Source organism: Megalobrama amblycephala, linkage group LG21 (assembly GCF_018812025.1).
Source record: "Megalobrama amblycephala isolate DHTTF-2021 linkage group LG21, ASM1881202v1, whole genome shotgun sequence".
Lineage (NCBI taxonomy): Eukaryota > Metazoa > Chordata > Actinopteri > Cypriniformes > Xenocyprididae > Megalobrama > Megalobrama amblycephala.
Window position 1 is genome coordinate 21,699,988 of NC_063064.1, and position 19,121 is coordinate 21,719,108.

Consider the following 19,121-nt stretch of genomic DNA (forward strand, 5'->3'; position numbering starts at 1 on the left):
TAATTCAATCAAAATTAGAACTGTAATCATTTACTCACCCTCATGTTGTACCACATCCACTCACAGTCAAATTAGAAACATTATACTGAAAGGCCTAAATGAATATCCAGTTTGTCAAAACAGCAGCTGTTAAAAGATGGTGCAGTTAAATTTGTAATCATCGATTGTAATTCGATGTTGTTTGTACGACTCTCAGCCACTAGGGGGCCCTACAATTCAGCACACATTATGTTTCAACTTGGGGAACCATAAAGATAAACAAAAACATAGATTTAAAACATTTTATTAACTCCCACAAGAAATAAATAAAATACAGAGGTTTTCTGCTTTAAAATATTAATTACATCAACTACCCATAATCGTATTCCTTTTGTCAAGTAAATAGTAACGACATCCATTTCCAAGATTCTACACCCCAATCAAATAATTAAACTGAATTATAACAAACTAAACTGTAAATAAAACAAAAGCGTTTCCTAAAAGGTGCAGTCTGTGAAAGCAATTTAGCTTCATACAAAAGGACATCAACAACACTTTTATGTTGACTTCATGAAAATGGTTAATCTGCAGCATGATGGGTTTGTTTGTCCAGCGAAACTGAGTTTGGAATTGTAGCCTAATCTTTAAAATTCACATCTGCACTTCAGTAATTCAGTGTTGAGTTCCCTTAATTTTTTTTTTTTTTTTTTTTTTTTTTTTTTTTTAAAGTCCCCAAGGTGCATTTTTGTTTATCAAGACCTTCCCCCTTTTTTATATCACTTATTAGAATTTCATATTAATGCAGAATTTGTTCTAAAATAACATTATTCTCAAAATTCTCGTAGGAATTTTTAATGTATCTTCAATTCCCTTCTAATTCAAAAAGTCTTCATTTTGCACCCTTAAAATAAAGTATAAACAATAAATCTAGAAAAAAAGAAAAGAAAAAAAGAAAAGAGGCAAAATTAATTGCAAACAGAACAAACAGTGACACATCGTTAATGAAAACATACTGGAAAATTATATTATATTATTAATTGGATTAATCGGAGTGGGACTGAATAAATTAGTTAAGCAAATTAGTTAGAATTCTATCTTCTATTGTAAAAATAAATTTTGCATTCCTGCAAAATTGGCCAAATTAGCACCTCTGGTTCAAATGTATTATATATTCTGAGTAAAAAAAAAAAAAAAAAAAAGTAAAAAAACAAGAACATTCAGATTTAAGACAACATGCTAGTGTTTGGCATTTCATTTGGCATCTCAATCATGGCAACAAATGTTTGATGGGATTCTTGAGTTATAAGTTATTCTTTAAGAATTTTTAGTAATGTACATTGTAGTTCTTTGGAAGTAAAAACAATTTATCTCTCAAGAGACGCACTGCAGCATTCATATCCTTCTTACAGTTAAAAAAACCCCCAATACATCACTGTAACATCCTTCTTAGAATATTGAAAGTCCTGTTAAAACAACAGTCAAGTAGGCTTTAGTGTTTTGTCCAAGAAGAATTGACAGTGCACATGAACATATCCTATTTCATAAATTGGCAGATTTTGAGATCCATTTATAGCTCTCACTGAAACTTTCTGCTTCTGCACAGATGAGTCAACATTTTCCAAACAACCCACAGATGCAAACACTTGACAAAAATCCAGTGATTGAATGATTACACCGCTTCTGTGGGTAGTTGAGGGGGCTTGTCCTCATACTGTGGTGGAGGGGTCAGTGGTTCAATGGCCACCCGACTCTGTTCAGGGTTTTGGATATTCAAACGAATATCCTTTACGTGGAGCTTCTCTGACTTGATTCTGCGCACTCGTAGAGGTCTGAGGAGGCGGCTGGCCCTGCTGCTGCTGCGGGCGGGCTGAGAGCTGGAGGTGGGAGCCGCAGGCTGGGGTCCGGGGCCAGGAGCTGGCTGAGGGCCATTACCTTCTCTCGGTTGCTGGCCTTCATTTTCGACGGCACCAATCAGATCTTCGTACGAGGGCAGCTGGTAACTCTGTCGCAAGTTGCTCTGTCGAATAGGGTACCGTCCGCTGGTGACTGCTTCCTCATAGGTGGGGACGTCATAGCTGGGTGAAACTGGTTCACCAGTTGATCTAATATTTACATAGAAATACCATGACATGAGTTGCGTGCAGGTAAACATAACATATAAATCAATATGATTCACCTAGATATATCAGCGCTGATATTAGAGATTTAAAAAAAAAAAAAAAAAAAAAAAAAATTATATATAATATATATATATATATATATATATATATATATATATATATATATATATGTGTGTGTGTGTGTGTGTGTGTGTGTGTGTGTATGTATGTACGTATATATATACACACGTATGTATGTACACATATAGATATATATATATACACACACACACACACGTGTGTATGTATATATAAGCTGAATTACTCTAATCTTCAGTGTCACATGATGCTATGTATGTAAATGTCACATGATGCTTACGATGTAAATGTATTCCTGTGATGGCAAAGCTGAATTACTCTTCATAGCATCAGTGTCACATGATGCTATGATCCTCAAGAAACATATTTTTATCATCAATGTTGAAAGCAGTTGTGCTGCTTAATATTGTTGTGGAAACAGTGATTTTTGTTTTCAGGATTCTTTGATGAACAAAGTTTAAAAGAACATAATTTATTTGAAATAGATTTTTTAACGGATTATATATATATATATATATATATATATATGTATATTGTATATCGGTCAATATTGTATATTTAATTGTTCTGTTTTGTGTATTTAATTGTGCTTATTTTTACATTTAAATTACCTTTGCTGTCATCTAATGCTTGTTTAAAGAAAACATTAATAATTTACTAACACTTAATCTTTATGAAATCTTAAAATGAATATCCATTTTTCATACTGTACAATGGAATGCAGCATTTAAACAACAGATTTTAAAACTTGTTTATTTTCAGTATCAACCATTTATCCTCCATGAAAATAATTATTTGACAAATCTTTATCAGCGCATCCCTTTACAAACCTCGACATTAAAGGGGATAGTTCACTCAAAAATTAATTCTGTGATCATTTACTCACCCTCAAACCTGTATGAATGAGGACTGCATTGACTTCCATAGTATTTTTTTTCCTTTCTATGGAAGTCAAAGGGGCCCATCAACTGTTTAGTTATGGACATTCTTCAAAATATCTTCTTTTGTGTTCAGCAGAAGAAAGAAATTCATACAGGTTTGGAACAACTTGAGGGTGAGTAAATTTTTTTGGGGTACACTGTCTCTTTCATCATCTTTTAACACCCCAGAGAAAGAGTGCAATGAGTATAGAGCAGTACTCACTCCTCATCCTGATCTCTATGGACACGATCCACATAATCAGCACCGCCTGCACCTCTTTCCCTTTGTCTCATCCGCTTCTTGTTCCTCACCCCGAGACATACAGCAAGGAGCAACATGGCAGCACCAGATCCAACCAGCACATAAGCAACAGACGATGTCTTTACTTCATCCCCATTGGCACTTCCATTGCCTGTGGTTGTAGCATTGTGCGACTGTGTCCCATCAGAAGGGACTATGCTCCACACGATCATGACAACGCCAAGCGCCACCAGGCCCACTCCCAGTGCACAGAGAGCATACTGGGAACCTGAGCTACTGCCCTCTCGACTGGTTGGCGAACGCCTGTTTCCTGTACACAGAGGACGTCCACTGGAGCACATAGCTGTAAATGCTCCCCTCGAATATTCACGAACATACACTTACCCGGGAAGGGTGGTCCAAATGTGGAGGATGAGAGTAGAACTGAAAGCAAAGAAAAAAAAAAAGAGAGACAACTGTTATAAACATTTCAACGAAGAGGAAATACTTCCTGGAACGGGGCCTGTGAATCAGAGGAAAAGGGTTTCTGTGTTTCAGCTCATTGGACTCTACAGCAAAAATGATCTTTTTGGCACAATGCTACTCTAGAGGTCAAATGGAAGCATTCCATCATGTCATTGAAAGAATTACCATGTATGGACATTGTACAACTTGCTAGAACTCTTCATACAAATTTAGTGCTGCTTTCAAGTCATGTCAGTTTCGTATTTGTGAAATTACCAAAGTTAAGGGATTTTATGTAAGTTTATGTAAATTGGTATTGGTCATAATCTGTTATTGATCTTATTGTTAACAATTCATCCATGAAAACATTTCTTTTTTTCTATTTTTTGACCTTGTACATGCTTCCGCCTTCCGTATTCTTCAAAAAGCTTACGCCGTATGTCCTAAGCCTTCCCTATTCTACTTACGGAAAAAAAAAAAAAACTGGCGCTGCATTCATTCCGCAAGTAGAATAGGGAAGGCATAGGACATACGGCGTAAAGCTTTTTGAAGAATACGGAAAGTGGAAGCATGTGCAAGGTGATCATTTGTGTTTATAAAGCATATACAGTTGTATTTTTTTTAAATGACCGATCGTTTTGCTAGATAAGACCCTTATTCCTCATCTGGTATTGTTTAAAGCCCTTTGAAGCTGCACTGAAACTGTAATTTTGACCTTCAACCGTCTGGAGGCCATTGAAGTCCACTATAAGGAGAATAATCCTGGAATGTTTTATTCAAAAACCTTAATTTCTTTTTGACTGACGAAAGAAAGACATGAACATCTTGGATAACATGGTGAGTAAATTATCAGGAAAATTTTATTTGAAAGTGAACTAATCCTTTAATTCAGATGTACGTCACAAAGAATTATTAAAGGTGCCGTAGAACATCTTTTCAAAAGATGTAATTCAAAGTCTAAGGTGTCCCCTGAACGTGTCTGTGAAGTTTCAGCTCAAAATACCTCATAGATTTTTTTAAATTAATTTTAACTGCCTATTTTGGGGCATCATTAATTATGCACCGATTCGGACTGCGTGGCCCCTTTAAATCTCTCGCTCCCTGCCCTCCCGAGCTCTCGACTATAAGTGCAGTTATACAGTGCATAATGAAAGTTCACACAGCTAATATAACCCTCAAACGGATCTTTACAAGATGTTCGTCATTCATGCTGCCTGCATGCATCGATTCCTGTGAGTATAGTATTTTTCTTGATGTTTACATTTGATTCTGAATGAGTTTGAGGCTATGCTCCGTGACTAACAGCTAATGCTACACTGTTGGAGAGATTTATAAAGAATGAAGTTGTGTTTATTCATTATACAGACTGCAAGTGTTTAAAAATGAAAATAGCGACGGCTCTTGTCTCCGTGAATAAAGTAAGAAACGATGGTAACTTTAACCACATTTAACAGTACATTAGCAACATGCTAACAAAACATTTAGAAAGACAATTTACAAATATCACTAAAAATATCATGTTATCATGGATATGACATGCAGTTATTATTGCTCCATCTGCCATTTTTCGCTATTGTCCTTACTTGCTTACCTAGTCTGATGATTCAGCTGTGCACATCCAGACGTTAATATACTGGCTGCCCTTGTGTAATGCCTTGAACATGGGCTGGCATATGCAAATATTGGGGTCATACATATTAATGATCCCGACTGTTACGTAACAGTCGATGTTATGTTGAGATTCGCCTGTTCTTCGGAGGTCTTTTAAACAAATGAGATTTATATAAGAAGGAGGAAGCAATGGAGTTTGAAACTCAACGTATGTCTTTTCCATGTACTGAACTCTTGTTATTCAACTATGCCGAGGTAAATTCAATTTTTGATTCTAGGGCACCTTTAACATAAGAATTTCAGTAATAAGGGTCAATCACTTTTCTGAGGGTCTTTGTTCTATAAACAATGATATAAGAAATGTGAGAAATATGATTACAGAGTACAGAGATTCACATTTATAAGCGAGTAAATCACTTTCTGTCAGCCAATAAGTTTGGAGGGTATCAATATAGAACCGTAAGGAGGTAATTGGAATCATCATAGTTGCATTTTGAATGCTGAACATAAAAATCAGTTTGTATACAAAAAGCCTGGCAGAAATTACAGTACAACTTATTTAGCCAGTTTATGAGTCAACAAGGCTTGTGCAACAACATGTTTCCCATCATTTTGTGTGTGTGTGGCACACACTTTGATCTTCATTTTGTTGCACAAACGCTAAAAAGCTTCCTGTCTTTGTTGTGATGTGATACAAGAGAAAAGGAAATGTGACATTTCAGTCAAAAAAAACTAAATTCCTTAAATGACAGCATCGCTATAAATAACTGGGAACATTTCAATGAAATAAAATAAGTGCATTAAAGATAACATTTACAAACCCTTTTACAATCTTTCCCACATCCATACTCATTTTCAGAACATCAACATCAGCTTTCAGCGAATATCCTTGAAAGTAAAGATTACGACACATAAGGAAGACATGCACACTAAAAATCACCTAAAACTGATCCAGTGCACTAAGGTTAGGTTGCTGCTGTACACTAACTGTTGCCATAACAACACAGCATTGTTCACTTGTGAATGTGGGCACTTCACTGTGCTCAGAATGAAAATGGGGAAGGGGTGTAATTTTAGGTAAAAGCTACTTTAAATTCACATTAAAACAGGACAAACAGCCTCATCTTTTAGAAAAAACTAATTTAGGTGAATTCATTTTATCCTTACAAAATACTCAAGAGTATTTAGTATATTTATACAAGACACTCTCTTAATACAGTTCCATTTTACAACACGTTTTACCTTAAGGAGATGATTTGAGTGGTTTTTACAAACGTTTTATGTTATGTGCTCAGGTAGACCACTAAAAAAGAAATCACGATTGCAGGCATTGTGGGACCTCTCAGGATGACTCATCATCCACCTGTGGGTGTAATTTATTTGAGGGCGAAGAGTAAATGTTCAAATATGTTTTATACTGTTCAGATTCTGATTTACAACAAGTGGCTTCAGGATGAAGAACAAATCAATGATTCTGTTATTCATATTTTGAGAGGAATGAGGAATTGAAGGATGGATGGAGAGAGACAGAAAGAGAGCAATCGTCTGTGTAGAAAGGAAGTGTATTTAGTTTGAGAAAGCCTTACTTATATAGGGGCACTAATAAAACAGGTTTGTCACAGAGCAAGACATGACAAGCAATGCAAAATGTGCACACTAATTGTATTTGTTTATCAAGACTGGCAAGAGGAGTCTTGTTCAAAAGTATGTTAAATAGAGAAGCAACGGTCGACCAGCCATAAATCTGAACCGGGCTGTTTTTGTTCCAAACACGTTTTTTTTTTGTTTTTTTGTCTGATCTCTGTTCCGGACAAACTGCATTGTAATCATTACCCAAAACGTAATTTGTGTGGAAATATTACAATGTCTGTAAACACAGGCCAAAGATGGAACAAGCCTGTGGCAGGTGTTGGGGTGGAACTTATAGCATCATTAAAGGCCCTTGACTTGTCAAACAGTGATAGTTTTTTTCTGGACCTCACGATTAACTTCTCTGCAATGTTGTCAGCCATTTTAAAGGGATAGTTCACCCAAAAATGAAAATTCTGTCATCATTTACTCACCCTCAAGTTGTTCCAAACCTGTATAAATATCTTTGTTTTGCTGAACACAAAGGAAGATATTTGGAAGAATGTTTGTAACCAAGCAGATCTCGCCCCCATTGATTGCATAGTAAGAAGAATTTTTGGGTGAACTATCCCTTTAAATGTGCGAGCCCTTAAATTCGAATGGATTCTGATTGGCTGTTAGTGTTTTATCATTCAAAATAATTCTGAAAGTGATCCCAACGATATCGTTCCTCTATAACATTATCGTTATAGCTGTGGTGTGGACAGTGCTATTCTTTTCTATACAAATTTTAGAACTATATCTTTATCGTTAACTTTATAGTTATCATTCTTGGTGTGAACATGCCTTAAAGGGTTAGTTCCCCCAAAAATTTAAATTCTGTCATTAATTACTCACCCTCATGTCGTTCCACACCCGTAAGACCTTCGTTCATCTTCGGAACACAAATAAAGATATTTTTGATGCAATCCGAGAGCTGTCTGACTCCTCCACAGACTGCAATTTAACACCCACTTTAAAGGTCCAGAAAGGTAGTAAAGACATTGATGAATTAGCCAATGTATCTACAGTGGTTCAACCTTAATTTTATGAAGCGATGGGAAAAAATTGTGCACAAAAATAACGACTTTATTCAACAATAATTTCTGTGTCATTCTCCTAGGCTGTTTACCTCAGAACGCTGGCTTATTATTGGCCAACGCTGTTCACATGAGCATGCGTGTGATGCTGACGCAGGAGCCGGCCAATAATGAGCCGGCATTCTGACGTAGAATCTGGAAGTGCTGAACGTAAACAGTGTAGGAGAATGACACAGAAGATATTGTTAAATTACTTCATGACATTAAGTTTGAACCGCTGCAGTCACGTCGACAGTTTTAACAATGTCTTTAGTACCTTTTTGGACGTACTACAATGACATGAGGATGAGTTATTAATTACAGAATTTTCTTTTTTGGTTGAACTAACCCTTTAAGGGTAGGTTTAGTGGTTGGGTGGGGTTGGGCACTTGTTAAGGTAGAGCTTTTAGTTCCAGTGAAGGGTAGGGTTAGTGGTTGGGGCGGGATATGGGATCATCAGCACCACCCTAACTTCCTGTCTGGCACTGCTGGCCGGGCGCTGCTGTAACGTGTGGTTACCATTAGATTTTATCTATAGACGGACGCAAAGAGGAGAACAGAGACGTGCCAGCAGAGAAAATACTGTACCAGGCACAGTAAGCTCACTGTTCGTGATGCCCGCAAAGTTGGAAGAAAAATATAAATATTGAATTGGGGGTGGGGATTTATATGAATGCATCTCTGAAGGGAACTGACTGTCTTTAGAAAAGTTTTGATGGCATTATCTTTTCCTCTTATCTCCATATAAATTATTGTTTCTAAGTGCAGCTTTTATAATAATTAAGGTAATGCTATATCACTGTTGTTTCATAAGCGCCACCTACTGTCAGAGAGTGAATTTACATTTTCGTTCAGTCCATCTTATGTTTTTGTTTTGTGCAGGTATGTTTCATGTAACATAATGCCACAAAAGTCAGACAATTTTGTTTTTTGAAATTATACAATCTAATTTAAAAAAACGAATGCCCATGTTATATGTGTGTAGCATCTTTTTCTGGATCAGGATTAAATGCAGTGGTTGCCTCTAATTTCACATGGCTACATACATATTTTTACATAGGCCAATTTAGCCTGTTATAGAGCAAATAAACAACATTTGCTTAAATAAAATACATTTGCTTAAACAAAGACAAAAAGATCAGCAACTGGTTCCAAAGCAGCCAATTTGCTTAAAAAAATCTTTTGGACAAGTCTAGCCTTAAATGAAAGCTATATATTAATCACATGCAGATTTGGGTACGTGACGTCTACAGTGGAGTTCTTGAGAGCAAAGAACATTAAATTCTGGTTAAAACAAAAGAAACATAAAATAGGGAAATATGACAAAAGACCAGGAAGGCCTGTCCAAATACACGGAGCAACACTTGCTCCCCGTCCTGAAGTAAACACACAGAACCACAGGTCACTAAATGCCCCCATCTAAACATGCACCCCATGACCTTATCTGAGCTGATCTGAACTGATCTGGACGAAGAATCGTCAATATAAATTGAGTATAAAGTTCTTGCATTTTTGTCTTGTCTGGAATAAAACTTTTATAGCACTGCTTATACAAACTAAATGCAATGGTTCTGTAAAAGGTGGTTGTACCTGTGAGTAAAATGAGGCCAATCACAGAATTGTCATATATAATAATATGATTGAAATATGCCCTGAGAGCCTTGTTCTTGATAAACTCCCTCCATATTAAAATATAAAACAGTACAATATATTTTAGTAATTATGATTGTGGCCCTGAAGTAAATAATGAAGACGAGGTTTAAAGCAGAACTTTCACTACTTTATAGATGGAGAGAAACAATTATGGAAATCTAACAGATGGAGACATCAATCATTTAGTTTGAAAGTGATGATGAATATTTCTGTTTTATTTATTTATTTTTTACATTAATGAGCTAAAATGAAGATGTACAATTCTTGAGTTGGAGTGATTCCATCAACAGATGTTTTTTTTTTATTTTTTTTATGTACTTTAATGTTATTGTTTATTTTGTTCCACTTCCATTTGCATGTTTTGATTATCTTGATAAAAACAAAATACTAATTTATATATATATAAGATTTGACAGCTTTTATATTGATAAGCAGACCTTGTGGTTACCATGGTGGACAAGATACACTGTTTGAACGAGATGCCATATTCTTTTATAGCGATTTTACATTAGTAACAATAAGTAGTAACCATGGAATTTCGCCGCTTACCATGGCAAAGCTTTATAATTAGCTCTGATAAGGGCAGCCGAGCAGATCGTATTTCTACAGCTTCAGTGTCATTGTTTATAGTACAAAAAACCCTGGGAAAAAAAAATCAATGACCTCAATAAGTTTGTTTCAAGATTTTGTTTCAAGACTTACTGACCAATTGGAAATAGGCCTATATTAGAAACAATGTAGGCCTACTATATTTTCAATCAATGACATCAGATGTGACGATTGAGACAAGATATACAAATGTGCACTCAGAATAAGATGGAATAAAAGTGATTCTTGATTTATTAACTTTATCTTACTGACATGAAGCAATTATTGCGCAGAAGTCCCTGCCTATCTTTCACGGTATTTTGAAACAATGTTAAACAATACAAGAATCTTTGTAACGACAGCATTCTAAAGACTCTCCGGTGTTACTTTCTGTCAGCAAAGTCAAACATCTCAACGATGCCGAATAACGAAAAAATACCGCAATAAACCAAGTTGAAACTAAAGTTTACGGCCTAAACTAAGCTCTGCCGCGATTCAACGCCCTTCGCACCTTGTGAAATGAAAGTACCTGAGGCAGGTGTCGCTCCCAGCCGCAGGTAAAACGAACGTCGTCAGGATCCTTTCATTCGTCCAAAAAAGAAGAAAAAGCTGTATGAATACTCTAACTCCTGTCCTCCTCAGTTACTCTGCTTCTATCTACAATTTGAGGGCTTAAACAGAGACAGGAACTTTGTTTAAAATCAACTCGAGCAACCCCACAGTTGTAAAGAGTTAAGTAGACGCTTGGTCCTAAAGCGAGTCGGGTTTCATAGACGAGAAATAAGATAAAAGTTATTTTAAACTGGACATTTGTAAAACCTTGTTTCATTTGATAAAGTTCAGGTTATATTTTTTATGGGTTAAAAATAACTTGTTCATAAAGTTTTGAATGACCGCATGCAATTTAGAACAAAATTGGAGTCTCTCCAAGAAATTTTACTTACAAACCTTAAAGGGATAGTTCACCCAAAAATGAAAATTCTGTCAACATTTACACGCCCTCAGTTTGTTCCAAACCTGTATGAATTTCTTTCTTCTACTGAACACAAATGAAGATATTTTGAAGAATGTCATAAACTAAATGATGGACCCCATTGACTTCCATAGTAGCCTATTTTTTTTCCATACTATGGAAGTCAATGCAGTCCATCAACTGTTTGGTTATCCATGTTCTTCAAAATATCTTCTTTTGTGTTCAACAGAAGAAAGAAATTCATACAGGTTTGGAACAAACTGAGGGTTTGTAAAAGATGACAGAATTTTCATTTTTGGGTGAACTATCCCTTTAATTAACTGATGAATGAAAACTTATTGTAAAAACCTAGGTAATTCCCGAGGAAACCCGTGGCTCATGCTCATTCTTTTCCGGGTTTTAATAGTGAAAACGGAACGCCTTTATTCTATTTTAATATTTTTTTTAAATGTAATTTATTGTTATGATAGCAAAGCTGAATTTTCAGTGTCACATAATCCATCAGCAATCATTCTAATATGCTGATCTGTTGCTTTTATCAATGTTGAGAATGGTTGTGCTTCTTAAATTTTTGTGGAAACATGATACTTTTTTTTTTCTCTGATTCTTTGATGAATAGACAGTTCAAAAGAATAGAATCTTTTGAAACAATATTTGTAATGTCACTTTGATCAAATTAATGCATCCTTGTTGAATAAAAGTATTAATTTCTTTTAAAAAAGCAGCCTACTGACCCAAAACACACAGCAACACTCAAATATATGCATGTAGTTTTTATTTTTCTATACATATTATTGTGTCAATGACACATGGTATTTATCTATAAACAAATGTTTCTCAAAAGTACATTTTCACTAATGCCACAAGGTACAGTTATATCAAAATGATTTGTGATTGCAAAACCCACCTTAAAAATGCACCCGCAACTGCTGTATTCTTGAGCTGTGCATCTGCTGGTATTCTGTGTCTATCAATAGACATTTTGAGTCAAACCAAGCAGGAAATCTATGATTCATAATTGGCATTTCTAACTGTTTTGAAAATAATAATTGTTTGAATTTGTGAAACGCACTCATTAATCATGTTATCTAACCTGTGTCGACCCACTTGACAGAGGCTGTTTGTATCAAAGCCCAATGCTGTTCCATGCTGAGTTGCAAAACTAGTTTTGCTCTCAGTGCCCCGTGGCTCTGTGTGGAAAACTTAAGAAAACACAGCTGTAGAATGTGCAGCGCATGTGCTGCATTGGCTTGTAGATTGAATACTGCATCTTACATTTCCATACATTCATCTGGGAGCCCTGCTCATAACAGAGAATGATTCTCTCACTCCTTAAAGAGATGATTAAAGGCTTTCCAATAAGATCACTCTTGCATTTCCTTATTGTGCATGATAGTCACTATACAATGCATTTATATATATATTCCATTGAACAAACTGATTTGCATGCATGGTAAGACAGAGACGTTGAAAATCACAAGGGAATAAGGGATATGTGTTTTGTCTTTCATTCCCTTAAAGTTATTTTTTTTTTTTTTAATTATTATTATGTGGGAAAACTTCAATTAAACTGGAGTGATCTTTATGAATCTAATCTATTACCCACACAACAATGCTACTAAAGTGGCTGTTGCTTTTTGATTTTGGATGCAAATGAGACTTTGAAAACACAAACATCTTGGCAGATGTCAACAGATGTTTTAAAACAAAGAAAAGACATTGCTGAGGCATTTAAAGCATTTTCACAATGTATTCACAGCACTATTCCTCATTCCTCATTCGTTTTCCATAACTTTAAACAAGCACAGTGTTGTGATGACCTTGATGGAGGGAATGGACATCTGAACATGTGGTATTGATTTCAGCTGCATACCTTCAGTTCTGACTGGAATTTACAGGAATCAGGACAAGTTCATCTAAGTATTATGTTAGTAACAAAATATTTAATTTTTTTTAATGCAGCGTGTTTATAAAATGTTTAATTAAGTGCTTAGTTCTGATTCGGTGCCAATACAAAATTCTCTAAAGTGCAAATGGTCAATTTTCAAATCTCTTTTACAAATAATTGAGCTCATTTGGTCCATTTAGAGGTTATAGGGGAGGTTCACTCTTCCTAGTTCATCCAAGGTAAACATCGAGCGTTGGCCTCAGACATTAGTGATCTCTATGCTCGAGTAACCGTGCATGGGACTGCCCTTGGTCCTTTGCAGGATCTTGATGCGATCTTCTCTGGGTGGTGATCCACAGCCGCCTTGAAAAGTCAAGTCCCTCCCAACAGCGACCAGTGGGTTGAATCTCAAAGGACTCTGAGGAATGACAGAAAGGTTATTTATCCTTTTACAGATTGTTAACAATAACATGGGGGCACAAAGTCCACCATTTGTCTTGATTTTGACAGACTGTTTTGTGTAAGGACAGCCCATACCTTGCCAACTTTTTGCCTGGGGGAAAATCCTTCCTCAGTTTTGCGGCAGTTTGAGGCAGGCGAATGTGTAGGAGTCCCCTCTTTCCTGTAGTCCTGAGCCTGATTAGTTCTGTAAGACAGAAATACTACTCAATCTCACTCTTAAAATCAATACAGTTACTTTTCAGCATAGTGATTTTTACACGGCTACTCAACAAATAAATAAATGAAATATATGGAAATTGAATACTGATTTGAGTTGAAATATATGTAATATTAAATAACAGTTATATAATATAAATTTAATGGGGGTTAATCAACACATACTGCAAATTCAAAGCAAGTAAGGCATTCATTTATTTTTCAGCTAAATAGGCTCTTAAACTAAAAAAATTTAATTTATTTATAAATGCCACAAAACTTGGAGCAACTTTACCAAATCAACATTTGTGCAAATAAACATAAATATAAAGCGCTTAAAATATTACAACCGTAGAAAAGATGTTCCCGAGATTCGATATCTTGTTGACAAAATGTGGAAGTAGCGCCGGCATTTTTCTGATGAGCGGACTGATACACCGTGCCATGGATGACGGCGACCGCTGGATCGCGCGACTGAAAAATCAGAATCGAACGTTCCAGAGTGCCGCGCGTAAATTCCTTTTCGAGGTGAGTGGTATATTGACTATAGATATACAAGGACTTATGTCACTTTCAGTAGACAAAAAATTCCAGACAACATGAAAATGATAAGTAATCTAGGAGCTTTATACAGCCATTACATGCCACTGAAAACCCGGGAAGTCTATCCCTCACAGTCTCGCGCTTTTATAGCGCTGCTATGAATAAAGTTTATAGAAATAGACGCGTGTGCTTATGACGCATTGGCTGGTCTAGCCTGAAAAATGCTTTTTTGTCATGCTTTGAGCGTTTAGAAAGAAAATTTATGAGGCAGTTGTTGTCATATTTCATTGGTGATTTCAAATATGAAATTTTAATCGTGAGCTTGGTGAACAGCTTTGGAGAATTTGATGTTTCTCCATTCAAAGAGATAGCTGTCGGATATAGCTGCCCGAGAGGAATTTCAAATATGGCCACCAAATGAAATGACTTGCCTTAAAGGGACTTTAGTGGTATCCATAATTTTCTCCATAAGAGTGGGCGTGGCCATTTGTAAATTGAATGTGTGCGGCTTCCAGTGTCATCCACTTCCAGTTATTTTAAGCTGCACAAAACAGCTTGTTAAAGCTGCTTGATACTGCAGATTGGTACTTCTTACCATATTATTTTAATGTATTGTAATTACACACAGGTTTGTTATTCTTTTCGATATTGAAGGTTAATGACAAGTGCTCTAGCTTGTCAAACACTGTCATATGCTATTATAAAATGACTATACTGAAATGAAGCCGCACACACCTTGCTGGATTGAGAAGCACTTTCATTTCCTCATACAGATGACGATGGATCATGTGTTTATTGTTGGGGATGTCTAGAGCCTTGGCCATGCTGTCCGCACTGAAGGTCGGATCTAGAACCATCACAGCTCCATGGATGCCGCTGTTCTGAAGGCTGTCAGCATACTCCTGCATAACAGACATTGAACAGGTTGGACATTTTGTGAGAGTAAATGTCTTGCTAAAAATATCAAAGTAGTAAATGATGCTAGACTTTTTCGCAGGTCTTTGAGCCATTTTTGCAATTATTTATATAATTTATACATTAAGCGTGGTTCAAGAATCCTTTATATTTTTGGGGCCAATGTATATTCCCCACTGTTCAAAAGTTTGGGAGTCAGTAATGCTTTTTAAAGAATTCAATACTTTTATTCAGCAAAGATGCAAAAAAAAAAAGAAAAGAAAACATGGTTATAAATATTAAGCAGCACAACTACAGGTAATTGTTGTAATGGCTGTTGAAAATTAAGCTTTGCCATCACAGGAATTATTTACATTTTAAAACATATTAAAATAGAAAACAGTTATTTTAAGTTGTAATTATATTTCACAATATTACTGTTTTTACTGTTTTTTAATCAAATATAAGCTATGCAGCTTTGGTGAGCAAAAGAGACTTTAAAGGATTAGTTCACTTTCAGATGAAAATTACCCCAAGCTTTACTCACCCTCAAGCCATTCTAAGTGTGACTTTCTTCTTTCTGATGAACACAATCGGAGAAATATTAATAAATATCCTGATTTATCCGAGCTTTATAATTGAAGTGAACAGGGGTTACGAGTACGCGCTGAAGAAAGTGCTTCCATCCACATCCATCCATCATAAACATATACTCCGGAGGGGTTAATAAAGGCCTTCTGAAGAGAAGCAATGCATTTGTGTAAAAAAAAAAAAAATCCATATTTAACAAGTTATGAAGTAAAATATCTAGCTTCCACCAGACCGCCTTCCGTGGAAGTGTGAAACTCTTGCAGTTCAAAAAGCTTACGCTACGTCCTACGCCTTCCCTATTCAGCTTACCGAAAAAGTGTAACTGACGCGACGCCAGTTTACACTTTCTTCGCAACTTGAATACGGAAGGCGGTCTGGCGGAAGCTAGATATTTCACTTCATAACTTGTTAAATATTGATATTTTTTTACACAAACGCATCGCTTCACTTCAGAAGGCCTTTATTAACCCCCCGGACCGCGTGGAGTATATGTTTATGATGAATGGATGTGGATGGAAGCACTTTCTTCAGCTCTTACTCATAACCCCTGTTCACTTCAATTATAAAGTTGTGTTCATCAGAAAGAAGAAAGTCATATACACTTAGGATGGCTTGAGGGTGAGTAAAGCTTGGGGTCATTTTCATTTGAAAGTGAACTAATCCTTTAAAAAAAATCTTACCAACCTCAAACTTTTCAATGGTAGTGTAGAATTTTTAGGTCTTACCCACCTTAAGATCAATGTCTCTGATCCATTTAATGACACGGTGGCTGGTCCAGACCACCGGATCGAGATCTCGATTCTCACACTGAGCGCGACGTGCCTGTATAGCCTGCAGAGATGTTATGATGCCACAAACTGATCAGTGTATTTTACAATATCACCAACAATACTTTCACATTTCATATTTTCAGAGTGAATTCAAGAATTCTTGCCTCTTTGTCGAAACTGAGCATTTGCAGAAGCTGAATGGCTGATAGGATGCTGGTAACATGAAACTTGTTGGTGATGTTGAAGATGGTCTCCAGGTCTCTTCGTGTGATAGAGTTCAGTACTCTGCCGTCCACTAACTGGTTGTGGAAGACCTGTGAGTACTGCGGGAGCCCGACGTCACCCAGCCAGGTCTTAGACACCCAGTGATGATCCATATCAGCCGCTTTGGAAAGTCTGAGTGACAAAAATGAAACCCAAAACCAATGCCAATTCACACATCTGTGTGTACTCTAATCTAAGTAAGTGTGGCCGCTCACCCTCGTCCATTCTCTGCTTCTCGGTAGTCCTCAATAGCTAGACGCAGCTTCCTGCGGTGCATGGGGCTGTTGATTCCCAACCCCAGCTCCAGATCCTCATCGGTCAACCCCAACAACACCTGCAACAGGATGCAGCTCGCTGTGACAAATCACCCCACTAGCCCTGCTGCTATCACTAGGTCTTCCAGTTTAACAGAGTAATCATTAACTAGATTAATGTCAGGCACATTGGAAGTATCAGGGACGTAAATATTTGTTGGACAGTACTAATAAGTGGCCACAGAATTGAAAATGTTATCCTAGAATGTCACTTATTCAAGGAGAGGATTATAAATAGCTTATTAGTTGTATTTATTTGTATTTTTGCTTTTAAAAATGCCTAAAAATGCACATGGTAGGAAAAGAATAGGAAAAAATAAAGAGGAGAAGCATTTACCTTCCCACTCTTGACATTCTCAGAGCAGGCACGCATGTACATGGGCATTGCCATGACAACCTCCAGCCAGGCCTGCACAGTGACCGCCCTCCACAGAGACATGGGCTTGCTGCGCGTAAGCTCCGCCTGCTGCAGCCGCTCCAGCTGCTCCTCGCCATCTGATAGGCTGGGATGGTTCTGGCTGGAGAGGCTGTCTGAGTCTGGATTGGTCAGGAGGGGCAGGAATAGGAGGGGGGGGGGGGCAAATTTAAGGGGTTCAGAGGGATTGAGAGCAAAACAAAAATGCCTTATCTATTTTGCACATAAAAGCCTTTTTATTGCTGTCAGGAAAAGCACCCACCTCCATCTCCCACTGTTTAATTTCAGTATTTTCTGCTCTTAAAAAGCTTCTTAAACGACTCATTGCTTTCTAGCAAGAACCCACAGCCACGATTAGGCCTGCGGTCAACATCGACAGGTCTTATCTATCCTCATATAACCCACACACCCTCAGAAACAAAACCACTTTTACCACCTCAGATTTTAACTAAAAAACCACTTAACTTCCTTCCCCTTCCTGTGTGAAACTAACACTGAATTGACTTGCTTTTATCTTACTAATGAGAACATTTTACAGCATTATTTACTATAGCATAAATATAATTACATTGCTGTCACAGGCCTTTTTGTTTTATAGTTCATAATGATTTTTTTAAGTTACTACTTCAGTCTTTAAACTTCAAAATTTCACATTTGATTCAATGCGTTAACTCGTTGTTTCTTTGTTATTTGTGAAATTGTATTCACACTTTAGCTGTTATATTAACTACTATGTACTTGCATAAAAAATAGTTACGTACAATGTACTTATTTCATATTCGTGTTGTATTGCAAAAGACTTGCTGCTATTGAGGTGGGATACGGGTAAGGTTAGGCACAGGTTTTGTGGTATGGTTATGTTTAAAGGTGGGTTACAGTGTAAAGGAAGGTAGTTACATAAAATATTTACATGCAGGTATTTTTAAAATATAAGTATAATGTAAAATCATGTATTTACACTATAAGTGCGTTGTATCAAATGATTAATTAGTTAGTGTACAGTAGTTAAAGATGCTTGCTATAGTGGGACCGTGAAATATTCTAGCAATTTCTTTCAAAGTAAATCCTACATGCATCTTTTCAGTGTAGACTATTTGGTTAAACTTAAAATTATACTAAGTTCTTAATATTATATTGTAATTTATTTTCTTTTAGACCAAGGGCGTAGATTTGGTTTCAACTTTGGGGGGGGTTGAACGTTGATATGGTTGTATTGTATTGTATTGGGGGGGTTGTAACTGATGGCTTTGAATATTGGGGGGGTTATCTCCCCCCATCCCCCCACAAACTACGCCCCTGTTTTAGACGTTCCAATAAACAACCAAACAAAAGTCAACATATTTAATAAATGCTGTATAATCCACACATGTAGTTTCAAGTCTGCACCAGCAGGTGGCGCCATATAAACTCTTAACTGAGCTCATACTGCTGTAGTGATGTCATCCTTAAAGTGCTTGACTTTCAGTTGAA

At 36.6% G+C, this 19,121-nt stretch overlaps 3 protein-coding genes and 1 long non-coding RNA gene across 7 annotated transcripts in view; 1 reads left to right on the forward strand and 3 right to left on the reverse strand.

The window, feature by feature from the left end:
* Window positions 1–267: 267 nt before the first annotated feature.
* tmem51b (transmembrane protein 51b) lies at window positions 268–11,095 on the reverse strand. Of its 4 annotated transcripts, none has more exons than XM_048172976.1 (4): window positions 10,872–11,092; window positions 3,744–3,782; window positions 3,321–3,669; window positions 268–2,081 (listed from the first exon to the last, which is right to left on the reverse strand). In XM_048172976.1, the coding sequence occupies exons 3-4, from the start codon at window positions 3,569–3,571 to the stop codon at window positions 1,649–1,651; spliced, it is 684 nt and encodes a 227-aa protein (XP_048028933.1). In that variant the 5' UTR covers window positions 3,572–3,669; window positions 3,744–3,782; window positions 10,872–11,092; the 3' UTR covers window positions 268–1,648. The 4 variants fall into 4 exon arrangements, with proteins under 4 accessions (XP_048028933.1, XP_048028934.1, XP_048028932.1 ...); XM_048172977.1 differs by having other exon boundaries at window positions 10,854–11,092; XM_048172975.1 differs by having other exon boundaries at window positions 3,321–3,782; window positions 10,854–11,095.
* A 978-nt stretch (window positions 11,096–12,073) lies between these two features.
* LOC125256811 (kazrin-like) lies at window positions 12,074–17,131 on the reverse strand. Its single transcript, XM_048173033.1, has 5 exons — window positions 16,823–17,131; window positions 16,618–16,719; window positions 15,139–15,305; window positions 13,741–13,849; window positions 12,074–13,621 (listed from the first exon to the last, which is right to left on the reverse strand). Exons 1-5 carry the CDS (start codon window positions 17,033–17,035, stop codon window positions 13,463–13,465), a joined length of 750 nt encoding a protein of 249 aa, XP_048028990.1. The 5' UTR covers window positions 17,036–17,131; the 3' UTR covers window positions 12,074–13,462.
* Window positions 14,211–19,121, forward strand: part of LOC125256812 — a 39,546-nt gene continuing 34,635 nt past the window's right edge. Inside the window, exons 1-2 of the long non-coding RNA XR_007182189.1 lie at window positions 14,211–14,388; window positions 15,177–15,327. This is a non-coding gene — a long non-coding RNA (uncharacterized LOC125256812). The remainder of the gene's footprint in view (window positions 14,389–15,176; window positions 15,328–19,121) is intronic.
* LOC125256809 (kazrin-like) overlaps window positions 17,637–19,121 on the reverse strand; it is a 182,637-nt gene continuing 181,152 nt past the window's right edge. Inside the window, exon 12 of the transcript XR_007182188.1 lies at window positions 17,637–17,773. The gene's annotated coding sequence lies outside the window, so the exon portion shown is untranslated. The remainder of the gene's footprint in view (window positions 17,774–19,121) is intronic.